General features: G+C 46.5%; 1 protein-coding gene across 15 annotated transcripts in view; it reads right to left on the bottom strand.

The window, feature by feature from the left end:
• Nucleotides 1-24,120, bottom strand: part of NPHP4 (nephrocystin 4) — a 129,951-nt gene that overhangs the window by 73,085 nt on the left and 32,746 nt on the right. For 14 of the 15 annotated variants that reach the window (XR_013376187.1, XR_013376188.1, XM_077891448.1 and 11 more), the window contains 4 exons: nucleotides 21,757-21,893; nucleotides 19,612-19,793; nucleotides 18,815-18,941; nucleotides 3,531-3,713 (listed from right to left, as the gene is read on the bottom strand). Coding sequence is in view for 13 of the 15 variants with exons in the window: in XM_077891448.1 (XP_077747574.1) it covers nucleotides 3,531-3,713; nucleotides 18,815-18,941; nucleotides 19,612-19,793; nucleotides 21,757-21,893 (629 nt within the window). In the remaining 2 variants the exon portion in view is untranslated. The remainder of the gene's footprint in view (nucleotides 1-3,530; nucleotides 3,714-18,814; nucleotides 18,942-19,611; nucleotides 19,794-21,756; nucleotides 21,894-24,120) is intronic. The other variant, XM_077891459.1, reaches the window with a different exon arrangement.

The following is a 24,120-nucleotide window of genomic DNA, read 5'->3' as shown; positions in this document are numbered from 1 at the left end:
TTAATGCTATCAATTTCCCTGGAAGCACATGTCAAGTGCATCCTCCACCTTTTGATGTATTTTCATTTTTGTTCAGTCCAAAACATCCTCTATTTCCTCCTGAGTCTTCCTCTTTGATCTATGGGTTATTTAGAAATGTATTATTTACTTTTCAAATGCCTATACTTTTTAATCTTATCTTTGCTACCGACTTCTGGTTAAATTCTGTTATGACCGAAAAATGTACCCTATATAATTCCAATTCTTTAGAAATCATGAAGATTTGTTTTATGGCCCAGGATGTGGTCTGGCTGAGTGTTCCCTGTGCCCTAGAAAAGACTATGTGTTCTGCTGCTGTTGGGTGCAGAGTTCTGTAGACGTCATGTTGATCCAGACGGTTCATGATGTCCTTTAGCTGTTTCATGTCCTCGGTGATTTTCTCTATGTTCCCTGGTTTACTTAGAGCGATGTTAAAGTCTCCAACTATAACTATGAGTTTGTCTATTTGTCCTTTAACTTCTAGTAATTAGTTTTTGCTTTATGTATTTTGAAGCTCTGCCTATACTGGATGCACATACCTTTAGGACTGCTATGTCTTCTTGGTTAATTGACTTTTTTATCATATGTCATATCCTTCTTAATTCCTGAAAATTTCCTTTGCTCCAAAGTCCACTCTGTCTGGTGTTGATACAGCCACTCCTGTTTTCTTTTGGTTTTTGTTTTCGTTTTTTTTTAAAGATTTATTTATTCATGAGAGACACACACACAGAGAGAGAGGCAGAGACACAGGCAGAGGGAGAAGCAGGCTCCATGCAGGAAGCCCGATGTGGGACTCAATCCCGGGGCTCCAGGATCACACCCTGGGTCAAAGGCGGCGCTAAACCGCTGAGCCACCCGGGCTGCCTTCCTGTTTTCTTTTGATTGGTGTTTACATTGAATGTTTTGGTGTCTGTTGAGTGTCTTTTCTCTGAAAGTTGAGATTTTCCTGCCTCTTTGCATCTCAATTACGTTTAGATTATATCACAGACATTTTGAATACTATGTTAGGAGACTGTGAGTCTCATTTAAATTCTGTGGAGAATGGTGATATTTTTGTTTCGTCACGAATCAGCTCAATGGGTTCAGGCCACAGTTTCCAACCAGCCTTCTATGCATTGTCAGCCCCTGTGCAATGCTTTTCAGATCCCTCCTGCATGTGATCCACCCAGGTAAACTGTGGAACGGGGCTGGAGGCCTAGCCACAGTCAGTTCTCAGGGTCTTTGGAACTGTAGTTCAGGGTCAGACTCAGGCAGCCTGAGGGTTAACCCAGCATTTCTTAATGTTATGGGATTGCTTTCCAAGCCTCTCCCTCTCCATAGCCTCCCCAAACCTGTCTGGGACTTTACAATCCTCCAGCCAGACCCCACTGCGCTGCACACTTCTGGGAACAAACAGTCCCTGAAGCCAAGACCCCTCAGGGGGAGGACAGAGTAGTTTCTTAAAAGAGCTCAGGAGTGTATCAAACAAGTTCTCATTTATCATTATTGGAAGTCAATATATAATGTCTAAAGTTGATAAACCTAAGAAATAGCAGAAGCATAATATTTGGAAACAAAGTAAATATCATAAGTCAGAGCAAAGAGTTGAAAGTGGCTGCCTCTGGAGATAGAAAATTTTTTTAAAAGACAATTATTTGCTCAAAGGAAAAATACAGGAGTTAAGAAAGAAAACATAATCATAATGTACTACTTAGCTTCACAGTAACATCAAAATAATAACAGAAACCCCCAGATTTACGTAGCCAAAAATTATGGGATGTTTCTAATATTTATACTTTTCTCTGATTAGTATCTGCCAATTCCCCTTAACTGTAAGTTCACAGGATCGGGGATCTTTTTCCAAGGGTATAAGTGCTCAGTAAAAGTTCACTGAATGGGTAAGTAAGACACAGAATGACCTGGCATAGGGGCAGAGACAAGGTGCACCTCACTCAGGGGCATCTCTGCCCCTAAGCCTCCACACTACCTGCCCAGACATGGCACTGCTGTAGAAGACACAATGGGAAGAAGCAGAGGAGGAAGCAGAATTAAGTTTATGGCCAGTTTTAGTTCATTATTTTAATTAGTTATGTATTTTAGAATAGTGATCCTCGACTAGAGGCAATTTTGCCCTTGAGAGACATTTGGCAACGTCTGCAGACAACTCAGTCTATCATAGTTGGGGGCACGCTACTGGCATCCAGCAGACAGAGGCCAGGGCTGGTAACGAACATCCTCCAATGCACAGGACAACCCCCACAGCAAAGAATTATCTGGCCCAAAATGTCAGCAGTGCTGAGGGTGAGATAACCCAATTAGAAGTGATATTCCTTGTGAATAATGGCAGAATTTGATATATTTGTGTCCTCAAGATAGTCAAGCCTTCCATACTCATCCCCAATGCAGTTTACACACTCAGGGAGTGAAGGAGATGTAGTGGCATGACAAGGCTAAAGTTAAATAGAATAGATATATATTTAAATACATACACATATACATCCAGAGAGGGAAAGACAGAGACAATGGCTCCAGGATCTCTCACGGCAGTTTTATAATAAGGGCTCAGACTAGTCCATGGGGGAAGGCAGCAAAATGTGCTCCCATAATGAGATATCCTTATAAGAAGGGAAGCTGCACAATCAGCTGTTCCTGATCCAGGTCCCTAAAGCATCACCCACATCATAAATAACATTGAAAATAACATTTGTGGCGAGAGTCAGCACACGGATGATGCATGGAATACCAGGGATGGTCCTTTCACCTGAGAAAAATGAGACAACTGAGCTGTAGACGGCTCCCAGCCACACTGCTGAAACAGCAGAGTGTGGTACAGGAGTGCAACTGGGAGAACCAAGCACCCTTGCGTGACACTGGCATCAGGATGGGCCAGCCAGAGCAGTGCTTTCCTGCGCGGGGTACCTGCAGCTCCCTGGCAGGTGACCCCTCACTCACACTTCAACTGGCCCTGCCACCGTTTACCGGTCTTCTCCACCGGGGTTTTGGAGATAGCTTCATTCCAAACATGGATTTTAAAAACTCCTGCTGTGGCCCGCCCTCCATGCAAAGCTGGAAGGAGCCAAGGGCCAGTGGGCAAGAGTAACAAGTCACAGAGATGCACCGGGCTCAACACCAACTGCCAGGCACTGACCACAACCCTGGTACCACCAAAGCTCATTCTCCATAGCAAAAGGTTCCAAGAGTCCTTTTTGAAAAGACACATATAGCACAGAAGCAGATGCTGTTTGCACAGTGCATACAAATAAAAGCCACAGGCCCCACAGGCCACCTTGTTGAGACTTATGTGTGAATGGGGATGTCCTAAGCCCCGAGATAAAACCTGCCTCAGTGAGTTCACAGCCAACTATGACTCAGCAATCATGCTTGTCCTTTAAGGGCACGTCCACGACATGAAAAAAATTCTGTTCATCACATATCCACAAACATATCTGTCAACTTCTGGTTTTGAAAATGTGTGAACTTGCTGGAAGCTCACAGGCAAAGATTCATACTTATAAAGTATCTGAACAACTTACCTCTTCAGAGCTCATGCTGGCAGGGGTTACTTTATAGACCAAACAGTGTGAGGGGTTGGGCCGGATCCCACCCTGCAGAGGTAAGATCACCTTCCCAGAGCCGGATTCCAGCAAGGGGTTCCAAACAGCCCAGCGAACTATGTGCATACACGCCACACTGGACAAAGAGGTGACCGAGGCTGCCTAAGAAGGGAAATGAGGCACATTGGTACATGACTTACCACCAAACCCACCGTGACTTACCACCAAACCAACCCTGCAAACGTCACTAGGGAGCAGTGCAGCCAAGCAGGGATCACACAGAAGGAACCAGACCAGGAGGAGGGCAACATGGAAGCTTGGGGCAGGGGGCAGGGAAGCAGCATCCAACCTAACCAGTACCCTTTCCTATACTGATCTTTCTTCTGGCTCAAGGAAGTAGCAGCTTTTCTTTTAAAGACCAACACCATCCTTCTGATCCCTCCTGTTCCCCCGAGGCTCTTGTGCAGATCTACAAGCATGCTGTATCTTGACTACATCTGCCCACATCCATTAGGAAAATACTAGGAATGACACTTGGTGTTAGTGACAGGAAACTGGAAAATAATGAAGAATGCCCATGGAAGTTCAATTTGGTATTATTTGCACACATTTTCTCCAACCACCTTTTGCTCATAATGAATGGTACATTTCATATACGTGACTCTCCATGGATCTGGGAAGTTGGCCAGGTCCAATTTTCTGCACCGTCCCTTCTTCCGCCTTCTCTATCACTGACCAAGTGAAAGCAATGAGGACACTAAGGAAACCGGTTTCAGGGCTCAACTCAGCAGTTTTAATGGCACCACCTTCATCCATTCACCCAGAAAGAATTAAGAATAAAGTCACACTCCAGGCCTGGAACCCGTGCTCAGCTGGGCAGTGAGACTTGCGATTGCCGCCTTGGGGGAGGCAACATCAGAGACCCCAGCTCTGACTGACAGATGCCGCAGGTTCCTTGGGAGGCAGCACGTCAGGACCCCAGGAAGAGGCCATAGGGCACTTGGCAAGAGCCCAGGCAGGTGTTTTCCAGCTTCAGAGCACAGCTGTCCTGACCAGAGTCACATTGAAACTATCCAGCCCAAGGAGGCAGCAGCCACACCTGTCACCCTGACTCCCACCTCAGTGGTGATGTGGGAGGAGGAAAACCTGAAGGTGTAGGCAGTACTTGGAGCATGCACACAGCATTCCACCTCTTAATGCCCTCTTCACAGGTGGCAGACAGCTGTCTGTGCCCCTCTGGGATGAGGACAGCAAAGGAACTGGGTGACTCCGTGTGGTATCCAGGTGGCTGAGGGACCAAAGCCCTCTGATGCTCTAAACCACCAGCCACATCTGTGAACCCAGACAGCCCTCTCAATGGGGGCCACGGGCTGGGGAGGCTGGGCAGCCTGCAAGGAGGGGGCCTCGAGCTCTTAGAAAGGTTGGAAGCCCATACCTCATCTGATGGTAAAGGACATCATCCCCAAGGAGAAGAGAGCTGTATCAGAAGCCACAGAGTAAGGCAAGACTCCAGCAGAGCTGCTAAGGCTCCCAACAGACCCCGCTCACTTGCTGGGCGTGGGTGAGCTGCCGTGCCATTGTGGCACGGACTTGTGGCATGGGCAGGACTGACTGAGCTTGAGTCCAAGGCAGACTGTGGCACACATACACAAAAGGACTCTGGCCAGAACCCAATGCAGATGGTTCAATGGTCAGCCAGGCCACACCCCAGCCGAGCATATCCATGAGAAGCAACCAACATGGAAAAGGAAGCACATTCATCTCACCCAAGTCAGACTATCCAGACTGTTCCCTAGTCAGGTAGTCTCCCAGCCTGCTGTATCCCTAGTCACATGGGGATAAATGTCCAGAGTCAGTGTGTGCTCTTGAATTAATCCCTTTCCTGAAGCCCCATTGCAAGTGGCCCAACCTCACTTCAGCAGGGCCTGTTCTCATTCTTTACTGGAGCCCAACTTCAGATCACAGGCTAGGCTCCCATCACATATGCCTGGGTCACAGGGGTAACCAGGTCCCTGCCAGTTCAATGACAAAAAAACACCAATCCTGAAAGTACAAAGAACCAGCAAAGTAAGAAGCCTAAGCATATGACTCTGCCACACTTCAAACGTGTCAAATACGTAGCCAATGCCTGCCGCTCTTCATCCCGTTAGCTGATGACAGTGACATAAAATGGTACTGAGCAACTGTGCAAAGTTGACTATAAACTCACTGCTCTTTAAAAACAAAATTACTATAAATGTATTGGCAAAACTGGACACTAAAAAACCATGTGATTCGACCATTTCTGGACTACTTTTATAAACAGCCATCTCCTATAAAATCCAGTTTATTACTGGATCAAAAATAAAATGGCACACCTGGGTGGCTCAGCGGTTAGGCATTTGCCTTCCAGCTGGGGGCATGATCCTGGAATCCCAGGATCAAGTCCCACATCGGGCTCCCTGCATGGAGCCTGCTTCTCTCTCTGCCTTTCTTTCTCTGTCTCTAATAAATAAATAAAATCTTTTTAAAATTTTTTAAATTTAAAAAAAATAATAAGATAAAGTATGTATCCAAGCATAACACATGCTATTCGTGCAAATCTTCTGGTTTAGTCTTTCAAATTAGGCGATTCTGATATGCAGTTTTCCAATTTCACAGTCCCTCTGGTTTCCTAGTTCTCAATCGATAATGGCTCTCCCCTACGCGGAGTACCTGTCAGTTATACACATACCCATTTCCCCTCACTTTCGTCTCTAACAGCTACAACAAGAAGAGATGGCTAGCGAGTCACTGATCACTCCTTTGCAAAGATTTCTGTGACAATTAGGACTTGTTGGCAATTTATCAGCCTGTGCCCTCTTCTGCCAGGCTGGGGTGACACCTGCAGGTGAGAACCTCCTCAATCTCACACACCTCGAATCCCCCCAGCTAGGTCCCTGGCTCTGAGCAGGTCAGGTGCATCCAAGCAGGTGGGCAGAAGAAAAGCAACTATTTAACTGGTCAACAAAACAAGGCTCTTCCTGTCAGTGAATCTAGTGGTTGAGATAAAATCAGTTGCTTTCTAACATCTTATCCGCCCAATTGGGTTTGGCTTCAAGAAAAGAAATACAAACTGAAAAGAGAAAAAAAATATTGACTTGTTCCCCATTTAGACTTTTATTTATAACACCACATAATATACAAGAGGCCAAAAGAGTACACCTGGGTTATATATAAAAAGCCAGGTTCTTCAGGAACAGAAGAACTGCACCAACAGTCACCAGGCAAAGCCCAAACAGACAAGGGACCCTGACCTCTGGGAATGCTGTAAACCAGGTTCCCTAGGGTGGGTGCCATGGTGGCTTCAAGAAGGCAAGTCCTCAGCCTAATCCCTGGACCCTTTGTGACCTGATTTGGACAAAGGGTCCACGTAAATGTAATTAAGTATTATGAGATTAGGAGACCTAGATTATCCAGGTAGGCCTCAAATCCAATGACAAGTGTCCTTAGAAAGCAGGATAGAGATTTGAGACAGAGGGAAGGCCCTGTGAATGAGAAGGCAGAAGCTGAAGCAACACGGCCATGAACAGAGGGAGGACAGCAGGCGCCAGAACCTGTTAGAGGCAGGAGGGACCCTCACTGGAGCCTCTGGAGGGAACCCCACCCTGTAGGCCCACTGCTTTCAGCCCCCATTTGCAGCTGATTGTCAATCTGTGGCCTCCAGAGCTGAGAGAATAAATGTGGATTGCTTTAAGACACATCCAGTTCATATCAATGAACAGCAGACACTCATGCACCACGACGAGGCACCGAAACCACAGTGGCATGCGGGATCTCCCCAGTAAGTGACCCTGGGCGGCAGGATGGCACCAACGTGCTGAGCATAAAGGTGAAAGTGGACACAATGAACCCCTGCAGGAATAGGATGGGCTCTCCTAGGACACCTCAAATCGAGACATAACAGACATCAAGGCAGGCAGATCTGCCTACAGGAAAAATGGTGCTGAGGTGGCCAAGACACCCTGGGCCAAGGCCCATGGGTGAAAACCCTGAGTTCCAGTGGGACACCACTTGTGGTGGGGTGGGGGGGTGCCTCTGGGAGGTGACACAAATCCGATGAAAGTGTTGGGGGGTGTTTTTAGTGTCCTTGCAAGAAGGGGAGAAGGGGAGAGAGACCTCCCGCCTTCCACACACACACACCAACACACTCCTACACACCCCTACACACACACACCAGGGCAGCAGCTGCAAGGTGGGGCCCCACTGGGAACCCATCTGCGGCTCCAGCACCTGGAGGGATAGGAGTCTGACTTTCACATGGCATTTCCTTCAGCTGCCACAGCAGATAAAGACAAGGCCAAACACAGGGGTGTGGGTCAAAGGCAGACCGCAGAGCAGGAAGAGGTGTCACACACTGTCCCGAGGGAGAACAGGTACCCTCACTCACAAAAATCACCACAGAAAAACGGGTTAAAGAAGTGACCAGACAGACAACCCACAACCTGACTGCACATTCCACTTCACGAACTGTCCCTCACCATGAGGCCATTTCTCCCCTCCAAGTAGCAGAACCCAAAGTATGAGAGGCCACTCCTGCAAAGGATCATGCTCTTGCCCCTGGACCCAGCATCTCCTTGGGGCGCACGCGCACAGCCCTCAATCCAGCACACCCTTGGGGCACACACCCCTCGATCCCGCATGCCCTCAGGCGCATGCTCACACCCCTCAATCTAGCATGCCCTCAAGGTGCATGCCTACACCCCTTGATCCAGCTCACCCTCGGGGCACACGCTCACACCCCTCAATCCCGCACACCCTCAGGGTACAGGCTCACACTCCTCGATGTGGCATGCCCTCCGCGTGTGTGCCTACACCCCTCGATCCAGGACCTCCTCAGGGCGCACAGCCATACCCCTGGACCCAGCACCCCTCAGAGTGCATGCTCACACCTCTCAATCCAGCACACCCTTGGGGTGCATGCTCACACCCCTTGATCCCGCATGCCCTCAAGGCACATGCTCACACCCCTCAATCTGGCACCCCCTCAGGGCACATGCTCACACCCCCTCAATCTGGCACCTCCTGGGGGCGCACCCTGGAGACACCCCAGAGCACAAGGTGAGCCAACACACAGACAGTTCCACCCACACCTGGTCCACCTATAGGCCCTGCAAATTGCTGAGCTATCCAACCACAGGAAATGCATGCACAAGCTGGGGGGCACAAGCAGAGTACATGCCGTTGGAAAAGGAGGAGACACGCTCTGTGGCCAGCCCCGCCTGATGGCCAGGGCACCCCAAGAGTCACCCACGCACATGGCCACTTCCCTCCCTCACCCCAAGAAGCAGCCCAGGAGGGATGCACTGGGAGCAACAGCAGCGGCTGGCTCCAGAATGAACAGTGGAAGGGACACAGAGGAACAATGCCCTTCTGAAACCAGCTTTGGGTAGAATTTTTACTGAAAAGCCTATCAGTGTCCTACATGTTCCGGAAGTGAAATGAAATCACTAGGATGGGAGGGAAATAACTCTGAACTAGAGCACAGATAAAAACAGGATGGTGAAAGACTCCTAACTCTGGGAAACAAACTAGGGGTGGTGGAAGGGGAGGTGGGCGAGGGGTGGGGGTGACTGGGTGACGGGCACTGAGGTGGGCACTTGACGGGCTGAGCACTGGGTGTTATTCTATATGTTGGCAAATTGAACACCAATAAAAAATAAATTTATAATAAAAACAGGATGGCCCACTGTGACCGAGTGAGCAGTGAGGCTACACCATTCGGGCCAGGCCTAGGGGCTCTGGACACTCTTCCCCTCCATCTGGGTGGCCAGAGCCCTGAACGGCTGGGAGGGCCATCTGGCAGCAGCAGTGTGGGTGAGGCAACCCTGCGCTGAGGCTGATGGTGCCCTGGGCTTCTCCCTGGGGAAGGAGGCTCGGAAAGCCTTGCCAGTCGGCTGGGATCGGCAAGAACTGGGTTTTTTTTTGTTGTTGTTTTTTTTAAGAACTGGGTTCTTAAGGTCAATCTGTGTACATGGCAAGTGCACATGTGTGTGCTCACATGTGTGCATATGCGCATATGTGTTTCTAGAGGTAAGTCTCCCAGCTCTGTCCACTGACATCAGATCTGGGAAACCAAAACACACCAGCACCCAGATCTGGATTCAAATACATCCCCTTTAAAAAGAACCAGGGTGGGAGCAGCCCAGGTGACGCAGCGGTTTGGCGCTGCCTTCAGCCCAGGGCCTGATCCTGGAGACCCTGGATCAAGTCCTGCGTCGGGCTCCCGGCATGGAGCCTGCTTCTCCCTCTGCCTGTGTCTCTGCCTCTCTCTCTCTCTCTCTCTGTCTCTTATGAATAAATAAAATCTTTAAAAAAAAAAAAAAAAAGAACCAGGGTTCATCAAAAACAAGGAAAGTCAGAAACTGTCACAGTCCAGAGGTGTGTGAGAAGACACGATGACTACATGATGCATGACATCCCAGGTGGGGTCCTAGAACAGAAGAGGACTTTAGGAAAGGAAATTCAAATAAAGCATGGACTTAGGTTGGTAACAATATATCGATACTGGTTCATTAGTTGTGACAAATGTACCATAGTAAGGAGGCTAATAAGAATGGAACTGGGGACAGGTATGTGGGATCTCTGTATTATCCACACAGTTTTTCTGTAAATCTAAAACTTTTCTGAAATAAAAAGTTTATTGAGAAAAGGCAGGAGTGGGGAGACCACAGCTCCCCACAGAAATGGCTGATGTCGAGGCTGGAATGGGGAAGCTGTGAGATGAGCCTGGGGCACCTTGTTCTACCAGAATGTAAGAAACTGCTCGGAAAACAGAACACCATGGAGGATGTCACAAGGACACAGCCTGAAGGGACTACGGACAACTCCAGGACAATCTGAGCACTAAAATAATCAGGAACAGTAGTTTGGTTTTTTTAAAAGGTGTCCTTGAGTCCATCCCAATGTAGAGCTGGAAAGCCTCACTCAGAGGCAGCAAGGATGCCAACCCCAGCAGATGTCTGTGTGGCCTGAAGGGTCTCCCCACAAATTTCTTGTAAGGACAAAATCAGTTACTGTCCAGTGGGGACATCACACGACACCCGACTGGTGATCAAAACAGGCCAAAAAGGTGGGAGGGCTGCCACGCACATCTGATGTGGGACTCTGCGGGACACAGCCCACCCCACTGCAGTGTTCTAGCAGAGATGCAGAGGCTGACCCCATTGGGAGGAAGCATCACTAAATCCAACAGGGGAACATGTACTTTAAAACGTTTTTACCAAAATCTATAAAGAACTTATTAAATTCAACACCCAAAAAACAAAGAATCCAGTCAAGAAATGGGCAGAAGACAAGAACAGACATTTCTCCAAAGAAGACATACAAATGGCCAAAAGACACATGAAATCAGGGAAATACAGATCAAAACCACGAGATACCACCTCACACTGGTGAGAATGGCTAAAATTAACAAATCAGGAAACAACAGATGTTGGTAAGGACGTGGAGAAAGAGGAACCCTCTTACGCTGTTGGTGGGAATCCAGACTGGTTTAGCCATTCTGGAAAACAGCGTGGGGGTTGCTCAAAAAGTTAAAAACAGGGTTACCCTATAATCCAGCAACTGTACTGCCCTAGGTATTTACCCTAAGGATACAAACATTGTGTGGCCTGAAGGGGCACCTGGACCCGAATCTTTATAGCAGCCATGTCCATAATAGCCAACCAACAGAAAGAGCCCAGATGCCCATCGACAATGAATGGATAAAGAAGATGTGGTGTATATATAGAATGGAATACTAATCAGCCATCAAAAAATGAAATCTTACCATTTGCAATGACATGGATGGAACCAGAGGGTATTATGTTAGGTGAAATAAGTCAGTCAGAGAAAGACAATTATATGATTTCACTCATATGTGGAATTTAGGAAACAAAACAGGGGATCATAAGGGAAGGGAGGGAAAAATAAAATAAGATGAAATCAGAGGGGTAGACAAACCATAAAAGACTCTTAACTCTAAGAAACAAACTGAAGAACACTGGAGGGAAGGGGGGATAGGCATTAAGAAGGGCATGTGATGAAAAAAAAAAAAAAAGAAGGGCACGTGATGGAACGAGCACTGGGTATTATACATGCAACTGATGAATCCCTGAACTCTATTGTAACACTAAAAAATAAATTAATTAAAAATAAAATGTTTCCAAAAGGAGGGAAAATGTCCTATAAAAATAAAATCAGTAAATCCAAAAAAAGGCTGAGGAGCTGCTCCAGATCAGAGGAGACCCTGAAGGCAGGAACCGTACCACCATGAGCCCTGCACTGGAGAGAAATGCCACCAAGGACACACCAGGTCGCTGGCAGGTCTGGATTACAGTGGAGATTATGGTCAGACTCAGTGCTGAGCCAGGCAGGCTGCTGTGTGTGCCCATGGAAGGGCATCTCAGCTCTGCAGAAATGCACACTGAAGCATGTGAAGTCAGGGGCTGTGACGTCTGTAAGTTACCCCCAAAGAGCTCACAAAAGATAATTGTATGGATCTGCACACACACGTACACATGCACAGAGGACAGGTGGGAGGAAGAAATACTGGCCAGAAGGTATGGATAAAGCAAGTGTGGCAGGTGCGAACATCTGAATCTGGGTTAAGAATAGACCAGTAGTCCTAGTAATTTTGTAACTGGTCTGTAAGTTTAAAATCATGTCTAAATAAAAAGTTTTTAAAGAAATTATGCAATATCTACTATGCCTTTTCTTTTTCCAAGAACTATGTTAATATGAAAAGGCAAGTGACAGACCATGGAAAATATTCACAATCTATATATCTGATGCAAGATTTATAGCAAAAATATATAAAGGAAATTCCCATCTATCCAATAATAAAAAGACACACAATCCAAAACATGGACTGGCCACTTCATGAAGGAAGAATAGGAATGGCCAACAAACATGGGAACATATATTCTTGCCTGGTCATTAAGGAAAAGCAAATTAAGACCACATTCACACCCACTAGAAAGACTGAAGTCAAAAAATAGAAACCAAAAGCTGGTGAGGATACGGAGAAACTGTAAGCTTCAAACAGTGCTGGTGCAAGCACCTTGGGAAAATATTTAACATGTATTTACCTAGGACCCAGAACATGGTTCCATAGCACTCAATAACAAGAAATGAAAATGTATGTCCACAAAGACTTGCCCAAGAATGCTGAAAGCAGCTTTATTTATTAGCTGGAAAAGCCTACCAATGGTAAAATGAAAAAACAAATTTGCAACCCACATTATCTGATAAGAGATTAACATCCAGGGATACCTGGATGGCTCAGTGGTTGAACATCTGCCTTTGGCTCAGGTCATGATCCTGGGGTCCTGGGAATGAATCCCATATCACACTTACTGCGGAGAGCCTGCTTCTCTGTCTGCCCATGTCTCTGTGTCTCTCATATATAAATAAAATATTAAAAAAAAATTAACATCCAGAACACAGAGAGAACTTCCTAAGCCTGCAACAAAACAACAAACCACCTGATTCAAAACCAGGCAAAGGACTCAAACAGACATATCTCCTATGAAGATACAGGCCAACAAGCATGCAAAAAGATGCTCAGCATCATTGACCATCAGGGAAATGCAAATCAAAACCACAGGGAAACCCCACCTCACACCCATTCACTGACTATTATCAAAAAACAAACAAACAAACAATGAGTGATGGCAAGAACGTGGAGACACCAGAACCCTGGTGTACTATCGGTAGGAACACAAAATGGCACGGCTGTGGTGGAAAACAGTGTGGGGGTTCCTCAAAAAAATTAAAAATAGAATCACCACATGATTCAATAATTCTTCTAGTATATACCCCAAAGAACTGAAAGTAGGATCTCGAAGGGATATGTGTATACACATGTTCATGTTAACATTATTCACAATGTTTGAAATGTGGAAGCCACCCAAATCCATCAATCGATGACTAAATGAGCAAAACGCAGCATATCCATTCCTCAGTCATAAGAAGGAAGGAAATTCCTAAAATGCAACAACGTGGATGGGCCATGAGCACACAATTCTGAGTGAAAGAAACCAGCCACAAAAGGACAAATACTATATGATTCCACATACATGAGGTCCTTAGAGTTGTCACAACCATAAAGCTGTCAAATATACGGTGGGAGCCAGGGGCTGGGGGTGAGGAATGAGGAGTCAGTGCTTCATGGGGCCAGAGTTCCAGATTCACATGATGTGAATTCTGGGGACAGACGGTGGTGACAGCTGCGTAACAAATGTAAATGTCCTTGAAGCCACCAAATTGCACACCTAAAAATAGTTAAGATGGTAAACTTTGGGTTATGTGTATTTTTACAAGAAAAAAGAGACATGAAAAAAAAAAAAACAAAGGTAAGTCAGAATGCCACTAATCTATACACTTTAAAATTATTCTAGGCCTTGTGGGTTTCTTAGTAAAATAAACTACAGTTGAAAAAGATAAACCAAAAAAAAAAAAACAATTTTCAAAAAGTGAGTTGAGGGCAGCACCGGTGGCCCAGCGGTTTGGCGCCGCCTGCAGCCCAGGGTGTGATCCTGGAGACCTGGGATCGAGTCCTACGTCAGGCTCCCTGCATGGAGCCTGCTTCTGTCTCTGCCTCTCTCTCTCTCTCTCTCTGTCTCTGTCTCTCATGAATAAATAAATAAAATCTTTAAAAAAAAAAGTGAGTTGATATCTTTCTTAAAGCTATAAGGGGAGCCTAAGTCTGAAAGACTTCCAGAAAACCCTATAGATATCTATATTTCTAAGTTTTGTCTTTTTAAAAACGTTTTTTTAAGATTTTATTTATTTATTCATGAGAGACACAGAGAGAGAGAGGCAGAGACATAGACAGAGGGACAAACAGGCTTCAATGCAGGGAGTCTGATATGGGACTCAATCCCAGTCTCCAGGATCAGGCCCTGGGCTGAAGGCGGTGCTAAACCGCTGAGCCACCCGGGCTCCTCTATTTCCAAGTTTTACAAGTTTAACTTTACATCATTTTCAGAATAAATCGAGACATAACTCTTATGTGCCAAATATGCAACATCAAAATATTCAGTTCTGAGGATTCCCAGGCACCTGGCAAGCACTCAGATCTTTGTTATATGGACTTACATTGTCCAAAGAATGCTAGAAAATACATAAATAATAAATTAGTTAATCTTCACCTTCTAGAGATCTGGGAGTTATTTTGCTATGTGACTCCGAAAAAAAGGACTGTTTTGACCGCTAGCAGCCCTGTGGGGATTTGCACTTATTCTGACATAAAAATGCAGCAGAAGACACCGGGCCTGGTTATTTCCACAGCTACCGTCATTCTGTGTCACTCTCTTCTGCTCCAGGGAATCTGCTTTATCAACTTTCACAATCAGTCAATGCTGATGGAGCCCACACCTCTGTGGCTTCCAGCATTTTCAGGCCTCCTAATGCAGGTGCACTGTCCCCATGTATTCAAATTCCTGGGAAGGAAGCTATCTGGATGGGAAGAAATACTTTCTCTGTCTCTTTACAGTTCACCCAGAGACAAATTACAAATGGCTTTAGTTGTTCTAAGTAAAAGATGCAAACATTACCAACAGATTACCAACAAGGAGCATGTCTTCTCAAAATGGTCTTTCTAGTTTGTTTTCCATGACTACCAAAATACTCAGGACCAAAAAAGTTCCCTCAGACTCAGGTAAGCAGGTCTAAATGGGATACACTCAACCTGGATGGTTTCTCCCATTTACCACTCATCGGTGACCAATCTCACACAGGGCCCCAGGACACTGAGGCTTTTGGCTCCTAGTCCACCCCGTGGACAAGGCCTGGCCCATTCTGTGTCTCCAAGCGTTAGGCACAAAAGAACACAAGACATAAGGAACATGGCAAGGTCATCCTGAGAACAGGTCATGGCACAAGAGGCATCCGTGAGGGAGCATACAGCTGCCCCACTTAGGAAGATTGGTTCAGAAATCATTTTTCAAAGAAAAGTACATTTACTTTTTTTGGCTCTTCTGATTCTGTACTTGAGTACTTGAGAAACATCCAGGCAGGCTGACTAGATACTGGGTGACACTGGACAAATCTGTGTCAGTATTTTAGGTGTGACTATGGTACTGCAGCAGCACGCTTAAGCCCCATTGTTAGAGACACAGAGGGACCCGTTCACAGAGGTGGCAGCGGGCTGTCTGGGACTGACCCAGCTGGACTGGGGAGGAGTGGGGGTGGGCACCTCCTTCTCTCTATCTTCATTTGAAATTTTAAGTAACAAAAAGGTTAAAAGAAGAAAAGAACCTATGTGCCACAATGTTCACAGTAATCAAAGCAGAAAATGACTGGAATTTGCTTCAAAATAAATCAAAATGGGGGATCCCTGGGTGGCGCAGCGGTTTGGCGCCTGCCTTTGGCCCAGGGCGTGATCCTGGAGACCCGGGATCGAATCCCATGTCGGGCTCCCGGTGCATGGAGCCTGCTTCTCCCTCTGCCTGTGTCTCTGCCTCTCTCTCTCTGTGTGACTATCATGAATAAATAAATAAAATCTTTAATAAAAAAATAAATAAAAATAAAAAATAAATAAATCAATCAAAATGGGTCGTGGGAGATGGTACAGACAATATAGGCCTGCACATGCAGTTGGTAACTGCTGAGCCAGCTGGTTCATTTTACTACACGGTCTGCCTTGGTTTACCTCTGAAATGTCCATCGTATGAAGCTCTGACACAGGGAACAAAGGGGAGAAAGACTGGCAGGCGGGATGCAAGCAAAGAGTGCGCTCCACGGCTCTCCTATCTGCCAAGGGATCGGGGTGTGCTGGCTCAGCCTGTCCCCACACCCCGGGCTGCGCCCCCACAACACACATTCCTGGGGAAGGATGGGGGCCCAGCCAGCAGCACCCCTGTGCCCTCCCCTCTAATGTGGAGACCTGTCTGTGATGGGAGTGCCCTAGTCAGGCCAGCCCCATGCCCACAGCAGGCAGCCTGGGCGGATCACCACCTCACAGCCAGGACCCTCCTTCCCAGACTGCACCCAAGAAAGTGCACCCAATGGCAGTCCAGTAGAATCCAGTATTCTGTGTGAAGAGAAACCTCCCCACCACTAAGAATCGATGAGCTAGATAAGCCCTGTTTCGTAAGGCAGCAACACACAGTAAAACCACCTGCAGGTTAAGCACTGCAGGGAAGAGTTAAAAAAATAATAAAGCATCATCAATGAAACGCCGGGACACCTGCACCCCGCTGTTTATAGCAGCAATGTCTACAATAGCCAAACTGTGGAAGGAGCCTTGGTGTCCATCAAAATGCATGGATAAAGAAGATGTGGTTTATGTATACGATGGAATATTACTCAGCCATTAGAAATGACAAATATCCACCATTTGCTTCAACATGGATGGAACTGGAGGGTATTATGCTGAGTGAAATAAGTCAATCGGAGAAGGACAAACATTATATGGTCTCATTCATTTGGGGAATATAAATAATAGTGAAAGGGAATAGAAGGGAAGGGAGAAGAAATGGGTAGGAAATATCAGAAAGGGAGACAGAACATGAAGACTGCTAACTCTGGGAAACGAACTAGGGGTGGTAGAAGGGGAGGAGGGCGGGGGGTGGGGGTGAATGGGTGACAGGCACTGAGAGGGGCACTTGACGGGATGAGCACTGGATGTTATTCTGTATGTTGGCAAATTGAACACCAATAAAAAATAAATTTATTATTAAATAAATAAATAATAATAATAATAATAAAGCGTCATGTGAGACACACCAGTTTCTGTATACATACTCTGTGATCACCAGCAGACCGTAATTCAACATTCTAGAGTGGATGCTAATGACACGTCCACAGACGCAGAGAGCGCCAAACGCACACAGCAACTTGGCCGGCTCCCTCCCTGTCTCCTTCCAAGGGCAGCACGGGGGGCCACCCCAGGAGCCCCCTCCCTCCTGGATGAGTCCCCCACCCAAGCCCAGAGTGCCCTCCCCACGCAGCCAGGTGCCTTCACATACAGTTGCATTTCAGTGGCAATTTCTGGTAATAAATAAAGCAGAGCTGGAAACGACGGCTTGATTAAAACAACTGTGACCAAAAAATAAATAAATAAAACAACTGTGACCATGTGTTCAGCCATAATCAGAACACCTGCCTCTAGATTTGTTCAGCTGATCAGGACTCTGAATTATACTGACCTGAGGTGTGGACGGCAGAGAGCAGATGAGAAAATAAAACAGCACCTCCACTCAGCACCCCCTTCACCTTCCTAAGGCTCCCCTCAAGACCATACTTGGTCCTGGTCCTCCAGCAGCAAGGCTGCAATGCTGGCAGACCGACTGCCATGGAAGGTGCCTTGTCATCCTTTTATTTCTAATTTACATGTTAAATTGATATTTACTTATTCAAACAGAAAATTGAATCTTAAGGGTAGTATGATTTGAGTCTTCTAAAGACTCTCCATCAGTGATACAATGTCTAATAAATAAATAAATAAAATTTAAAAAAAAAAAAAACCAATGTCTATATGCTATACAGGGACCCATGAATAACCCGGGGCTGAAGGACAGCAACCCCCACGCAGTCAAAAGCCTGCATGTAACTTCTGACTTCTCCAAAAACTTAACTACTAATAACATTCAGTTGACCAGAGGCCTTACCACTAACAGCAACAGTCAGTGAACACATATTTCGTATGTCGTATGTATTATATGCTGTGTTCTCACCATAAAGTCAGCCAGAGGTTAGAAAATGTCATTAAGAAAACCATGAGAAGAAAAATACACTTACAATACTGTATCTAACAAAAAAAAAAAAAAAATCTGTTGTAAGTGGCCCCACGCAGTTCAAACCTATGTTGCTCAAGGGTCAACCACATTTCTTCTAAGTGAATCTTACAAAGTCTTAGCTATGATACAGGCACACACAAAGTTCACTGTAAGAAAACATTTACCACTTAGTAATGGTAAAAACAGTAAAGTGCATAGTAAAGCTTTACTATCCTTAACATCATACGAAGAATACATTAAAATAGACTCATTTTTCACAATAATTATCAACTTGATATTTGTGAATTAATGCTATTATGCATGCCTATTGAACTATTGATTACCATCGGCCAGCAGAACATTCCATCACCAGAAAGAGGGGCAATGATTGCAACAAAGCCACAACCAGGAAGAAGCGTTTTCTATAATCTCATTCTACACCCATTATGTACACTGCTGATAATCACGCTGCTCTGAACAGAAACAATGTTAGTGGTGACTTTGTTTCTCCTTGGGGCACGGAGCCCAGGGCCTTCTCACCTTGCTGTCCACTCCAGAAGGGCTGGTGAACACGTACTCCAGTTGAAAGACTATGGCAAACGCAGGGTGATGGACCATCTCAGGGAGTCGGAGGCGGCTTCTCAAAACTAGAGCCTGGTTTCCAGAGCTGGGTCAAGAACACAGAGCAGCAGCACATCAGGCAGTGTTCCTGCCACCCTGCACCCCCCAGGGTGCCAGGCCCTGCTGCTGTGGCAGGTTCCCCCAGCAATGCTGCAGAGCTCTGCACTGTGTCTGGCCCCCAAGGTAGATCCTAAACCAGAGCCTCTCATGCTTCAGTCGACACTCATTCCAAATCGCCAGAGCTTACATCAGGAGGACAGAACCACATGGCCAGGTCTCCGAGGAGGCTCGTCCTCCAGGGCACCCCTCGGAGAGGTCTCTGATCCTGACTTGGGAATAGAGGACTGAACAGAATGGCAGAACTTCCTGCCTGCTGCTTCTCCACCACGTGAGAGACTGATCACAGACACAGTGGGGGTATAAAGTGTGCTAGGGTCCCCTCAGATCCTAAGCAGCCACACCTGGAGACACCTATAATGTTAGCTCCAGAACTGTCACAGCACAGTTCAGGATTTTTCCAACCTGATAACACTGAGGTCTGCTCCTAACAGATATAAATCAGCAAGAGGAAACAAAGGCACCAGGGAAGAAGTCCAGGTGGACAAGTGCATACTTCACATGCAAAACCAGCTCCATTTCCCTTTGATCCCCAGTAATGTGCACCCTAGTACCTCCTAATTCCACGAGGCTGGACATCACGACCCTAGGGAGAATACCTGGTCTTCGAAGAGGAGCCAACTTTCCTGCTGAAACTGGCAGAGCGCGTCAAGGCCACATCCATCTCGGGCACCAGCACCACCACGTGTGGCCTCTGCACGAAGCCCAGACCATTGTGCACGCCCACACACAGGCGGCGCTCCAAGATCTCCAGCGTGCTGCCATCTAGTGGACTGTCCCCCTAGAAGAGCACATGTCACACACAGTAAATCCCTGTGCAGAAGGGCAGAAGCTCCCAGTGGAGAGGCAAACAAAGAGAAGAAACTGTAACTGAAGTCTCAGGCATTTCCAGATCAGATGGTGCTCAGTGAAAATGAATTCAGGCAAATAATCCTATGAGAACCGCCAGCCTCAGGGCATTTTCTAGGTAGTTCTGGGTCTTTACACATAGCACGGTCTTCTCAGAGCAATATCACCCTCCCCCTAGAAGATACCTGAATCACCAAAGTCTTACTCAGGTTTCCATGGCTGAGCTCAATTCTTAGGATGCAGCAAATGAGCAACCAGGGCCCTAGCGCCCCAAGGCAGAGAAGCCCACTGCCCCCAAGGTGCCTCTATCCTCCCCCAGACTCAGACACCAGAGGCTTAGGGTGGAAGGGGCAGCAGGAAAAGGGAGCACATTTATGCAGTAAGTCATAAACCAATAAACACAGAATCTGCCCCAAAGTGATCGCTGGATATTAAAGTTTTTCATCTTAACAAAATATGTACAGGCACTTTAACAAATGAGTCAGGATAGTCCTCCAGGCTATTACTGTTTATTAAATTACGTGATCGTGGTGAAATGATTCCTGAATTTTCAAGTTTTCTTCACTGCCCATTAATCAAGCTGAACAGACCTAAATTCAGCCTATTAGTCTCTGAGTAATGAAAACAGAGCGATGGAGGAAACAGAGTAGCTACCAGTTGGATAAGGACAAAAATACAAAGTAGTAAAAATATGTAATAAAGTGATTTTGGGGGGATACACAAAATTCAACAATGATACTCCTAAAGCATCTCTACCCTTACGTGACCCACTCTGAGCAATAAGAACACAGCAGGAAACACAGCAAGAAAATGTGCTCCGTCAATCCTCTTTTCTGTGTTTCTACTTCACATGAGACATCGTATAGAACTACCTTGTCAAGAACGGGCAGCAAGCAAAAAAAAGTCCATCTCATCTATGTGTGCTGTGCACATGCATCTATGCATACATGTGCATGTGTGCATGTATGTGTGTGCTTGTGTGCATGTGTGTGCAGCTAAGACTTTGCTGACTTCCCAGACTGCTAGGATGGGCACCTACCAATGGAACTGCTCGTTGTCACGATGGAGAGATAGCAAAGGCCTGTGACAGGCTGACACTGAAGCACCTTGGGCACAGCAGAGAACCCAACCACATCCCTGTTTTCCTGGTGCAAATACTCCAGACAGACAGGCAACAGAGCAAGGAATAGGTAAGGAACCCAGGTGCTCGTGGGCAGGGCCAAGCACCCGGAGAAAGGAAGCAGGTGACATACTTACAGAGACTTGGGGGGTGGGCCTCATCAGCACATTCCAGTGGCCTGCAGGACTGTCAAGTTTGCACAGAGACCTGAAGCCTAAGGGGAGCCATGCAAGGGTCTAGACGCAGAGCATCCAGGAAAATGAGCTACCAGCCCAAAGGCCACAGTGGGGACACACTGTGACCTGTGACCACCAAGACTTCATGGCAGCACATCAGATGGGTAGGCAGACCTGGACCCTGTGAGGGGAGTACCTTTCACAGAAAGTGGGTCGGCCGGGATAAAATGACTAAGACTTCTAGTCGTCTCCTTGGAATGAGCCAAATATCTTGAAAATGTCCTTTATAAATGCTGATAATTTTATTGGTCTCCCTAAGCTCATTTGGTGATTTAATTTACTTTTACATGAAGACTGCTTTAAGATACAACAAAACTAACATTAGGGTCTCACGGTAATAGCACCATCATCGCACCAAAGTTAAAACAACGGGTTAGACATCCTCTTCTGCCACTAAAAGAGGAAGCACGCAAGACTGTGGCTGGACCGTCCAGCCTGGTGGTGTCAGAGACCGGCAGCGTCCCCACCTCTGCCGTCCCCACCTCTGCCCTGCCCACATCTCTACTGTTCAGATTAAGCTCCACCATGTAGGACAGTACCTCCCGGAAGTTATCACTGATGAGGAGTTCCAGAAGCTCTTCCTCAAACTTCTCAAGGGAAGGATATAGCGTGAAGAATAAATCATCCAAGTACCATGTGACAGACTTCTGAAGGCGAGGCTTTCGGAGGGTGTCCCCTGAAAAAATGAGGGGGTTCGTGTAGAGTATCCGTGGGGACAGGACCACCAGAAGCACCTAGGGCCTCTCACCCACCTAGGTCAAGGCCATGGTGCCAGGCCCTCCAGGCAGAGAAGAAACCACAGGCACAGCACTCAGAGCCCTAAATCAGAAGCCACCCCCATTCACACCAAGACGCCAAGCCCAGATTTCAATTACAACCCAATTTCTGCCCCCACCCTCCTCCAGGAACACATTTTATAATTCAGCAATCCAAAGAACACAGATCACTGAATGCAGGGTAACATCTGTTCCTATCAGCTTGGTTTCCCTTTATCGCTAACTTCCTCTCTAGCAAGAACACAGCCAGTGATGCCGTTTCTTATTTTTGTACGTTTACCTTGAACCATTTGGAAACATGAAGAAATACTCATGAGCACATTAAGCCAACAAGCAAAAACACCGTCTGGGCTGGCACCACAAGAAAAGTCCCCATCTGGGTGGGGGAGCTGCCCTGGACTGTGAGCTCCATGAGGACAGAAGGGGCGGTAGTTCCTGGCACACAGCTGGGTGCCCGGCACAGAGCAGGTGCATCAACCCTGGGCTGTGAAAGGCATGGTCCAGTCTGAGCAGAGACCTCCCCTCCAACTCGGGCACGAAGGCCAAGCCAACCACCTCCACACCAGTACACACCCCGCGCTCTGCCCTCCCATCCCGTCACTGCCCTATTGCCCTGTCTCTTCCCCAGCTTTCACCCGTAAGAACTAAGGAGCAAAGCCTTAGATTTTAAGAACTATTTCCAAAGTTAGAGAAAGGAAACATCAGCGGAAGACTCAGCGCAGAGGGAACTGTCGTGGTAAGAGCCCTTGGTCGTCCTGCTAGGAGGTCAATCAGCACAGCCAGAGGCGATCCCATCTTCGCCTCTGTGTGCACTGAGACCCTTCAGAATCTCCTCAGCCGCTCTCTGCCCCACTAATTCCACATTTTGAACCTATTCAGCAAAATTAATCGAATGTGGGAGCAAAGCTTTATGCGCAAGAATACTTATTAAACATTATTTATAACAGAAAAAAATAAGAAACAACCAAATGCTCCCTAGGATGGGGAATGTTAAACAAGTTACCATGCCTCCGTATAAAACAGGAATGAAACTCCTATTGTCAAAGATCACTTAATGATTGAAAAATAATCATAATATTGCAGGTAAAAACGATGTGTGTAACACTGCGTATGAGATCATTTAAAGCCAATTTTATTTGAAAATCTACATTTACATGCATACATGGATATGTATGAGAAGTAATCACAGATGACTTTATTTCCTTCTTTATGGTTTTCTATCCCTTCCTCATCACAAATATGTATTAGATTCTCATATTTCACAATTTCTTATGCTTCTAAGAAACGTTGCACGTTCCTTTCTGAATTTAAAAAGAAGTGTTGAAGCTGCTCTGTGGAGGAATCAGAACCCACGCAAAGTATAGGTATAGTTATTCACCATGGCCAAGGGTTAAAGACAACCCAAGTGACCAGCAACAGATGAAAATAAGGAAAATGTGGTCCATCCACACACAGAATCTTATTCAGCATTAAAAAGGAAGGAAATTGACACCTGGATGGACCTGGAAGACATGGCGCTCGGTGAAATGAGATAGTCACCGAAAGGGCAAATCCTAGACAATCTACTCACAAGAAGCCCTAAGGTGGTAAAATCAGAGTCAGAAGATGGAAGGGCGGGTGCCAGGGGCTGGGGAGGGGCTGGGCACTAGTGTCTCATGGGGCTGAGCTGCAGTTTTTGTGAGATGAGACATTCTGGAGGCAAACGGTAGTGGTGGCCGCAGACTGCATGGTTTACATGGTTCAAGTGGCAAGTGTGACACTACATCTATGTTACCACAATTTTTCTTTAAAGAGCAAAACATAGAGTCCAAACTTTCATGAAATGGCCAACAAGTGTCTGAGGCATGTCCTGAATTGAGATCCTCCACCAGAGAAAGAGAAGGGACGCCTGGGTGGCCCAGGGGTTGAGCATCTGCCTTCGGCTCAGGGCATGATCCTGGAGTCCCAGGATCGAGTCCCACATCGGGCTCCCTGCATGCAGCCTGCTTCTCCCACTGCCTATGTCTCTGCCTCTCTGTGTGTGTGTGTCTGTCTTGAACAAATAAATAAAATCTTAAAAAAAAAAAAAAAAAAAAGGAGAAAGAGGACCGACAAGGAAAGAGAGGAAGGAGCTAAAGCAGCACACTT

This window comes from Canis aureus, chromosome 3 (assembly GCF_053574225.1).
Source record: "Canis aureus isolate CA01 chromosome 3, VMU_Caureus_v.1.0, whole genome shotgun sequence".
Taxonomy (NCBI): domain Eukaryota; kingdom Metazoa; phylum Chordata; class Mammalia; order Carnivora; family Canidae; genus Canis; species Canis aureus.
Note: the sequence above shows the minus strand (reverse complement) of the source record. Positions and strands in the feature narration are given on the sequence as shown.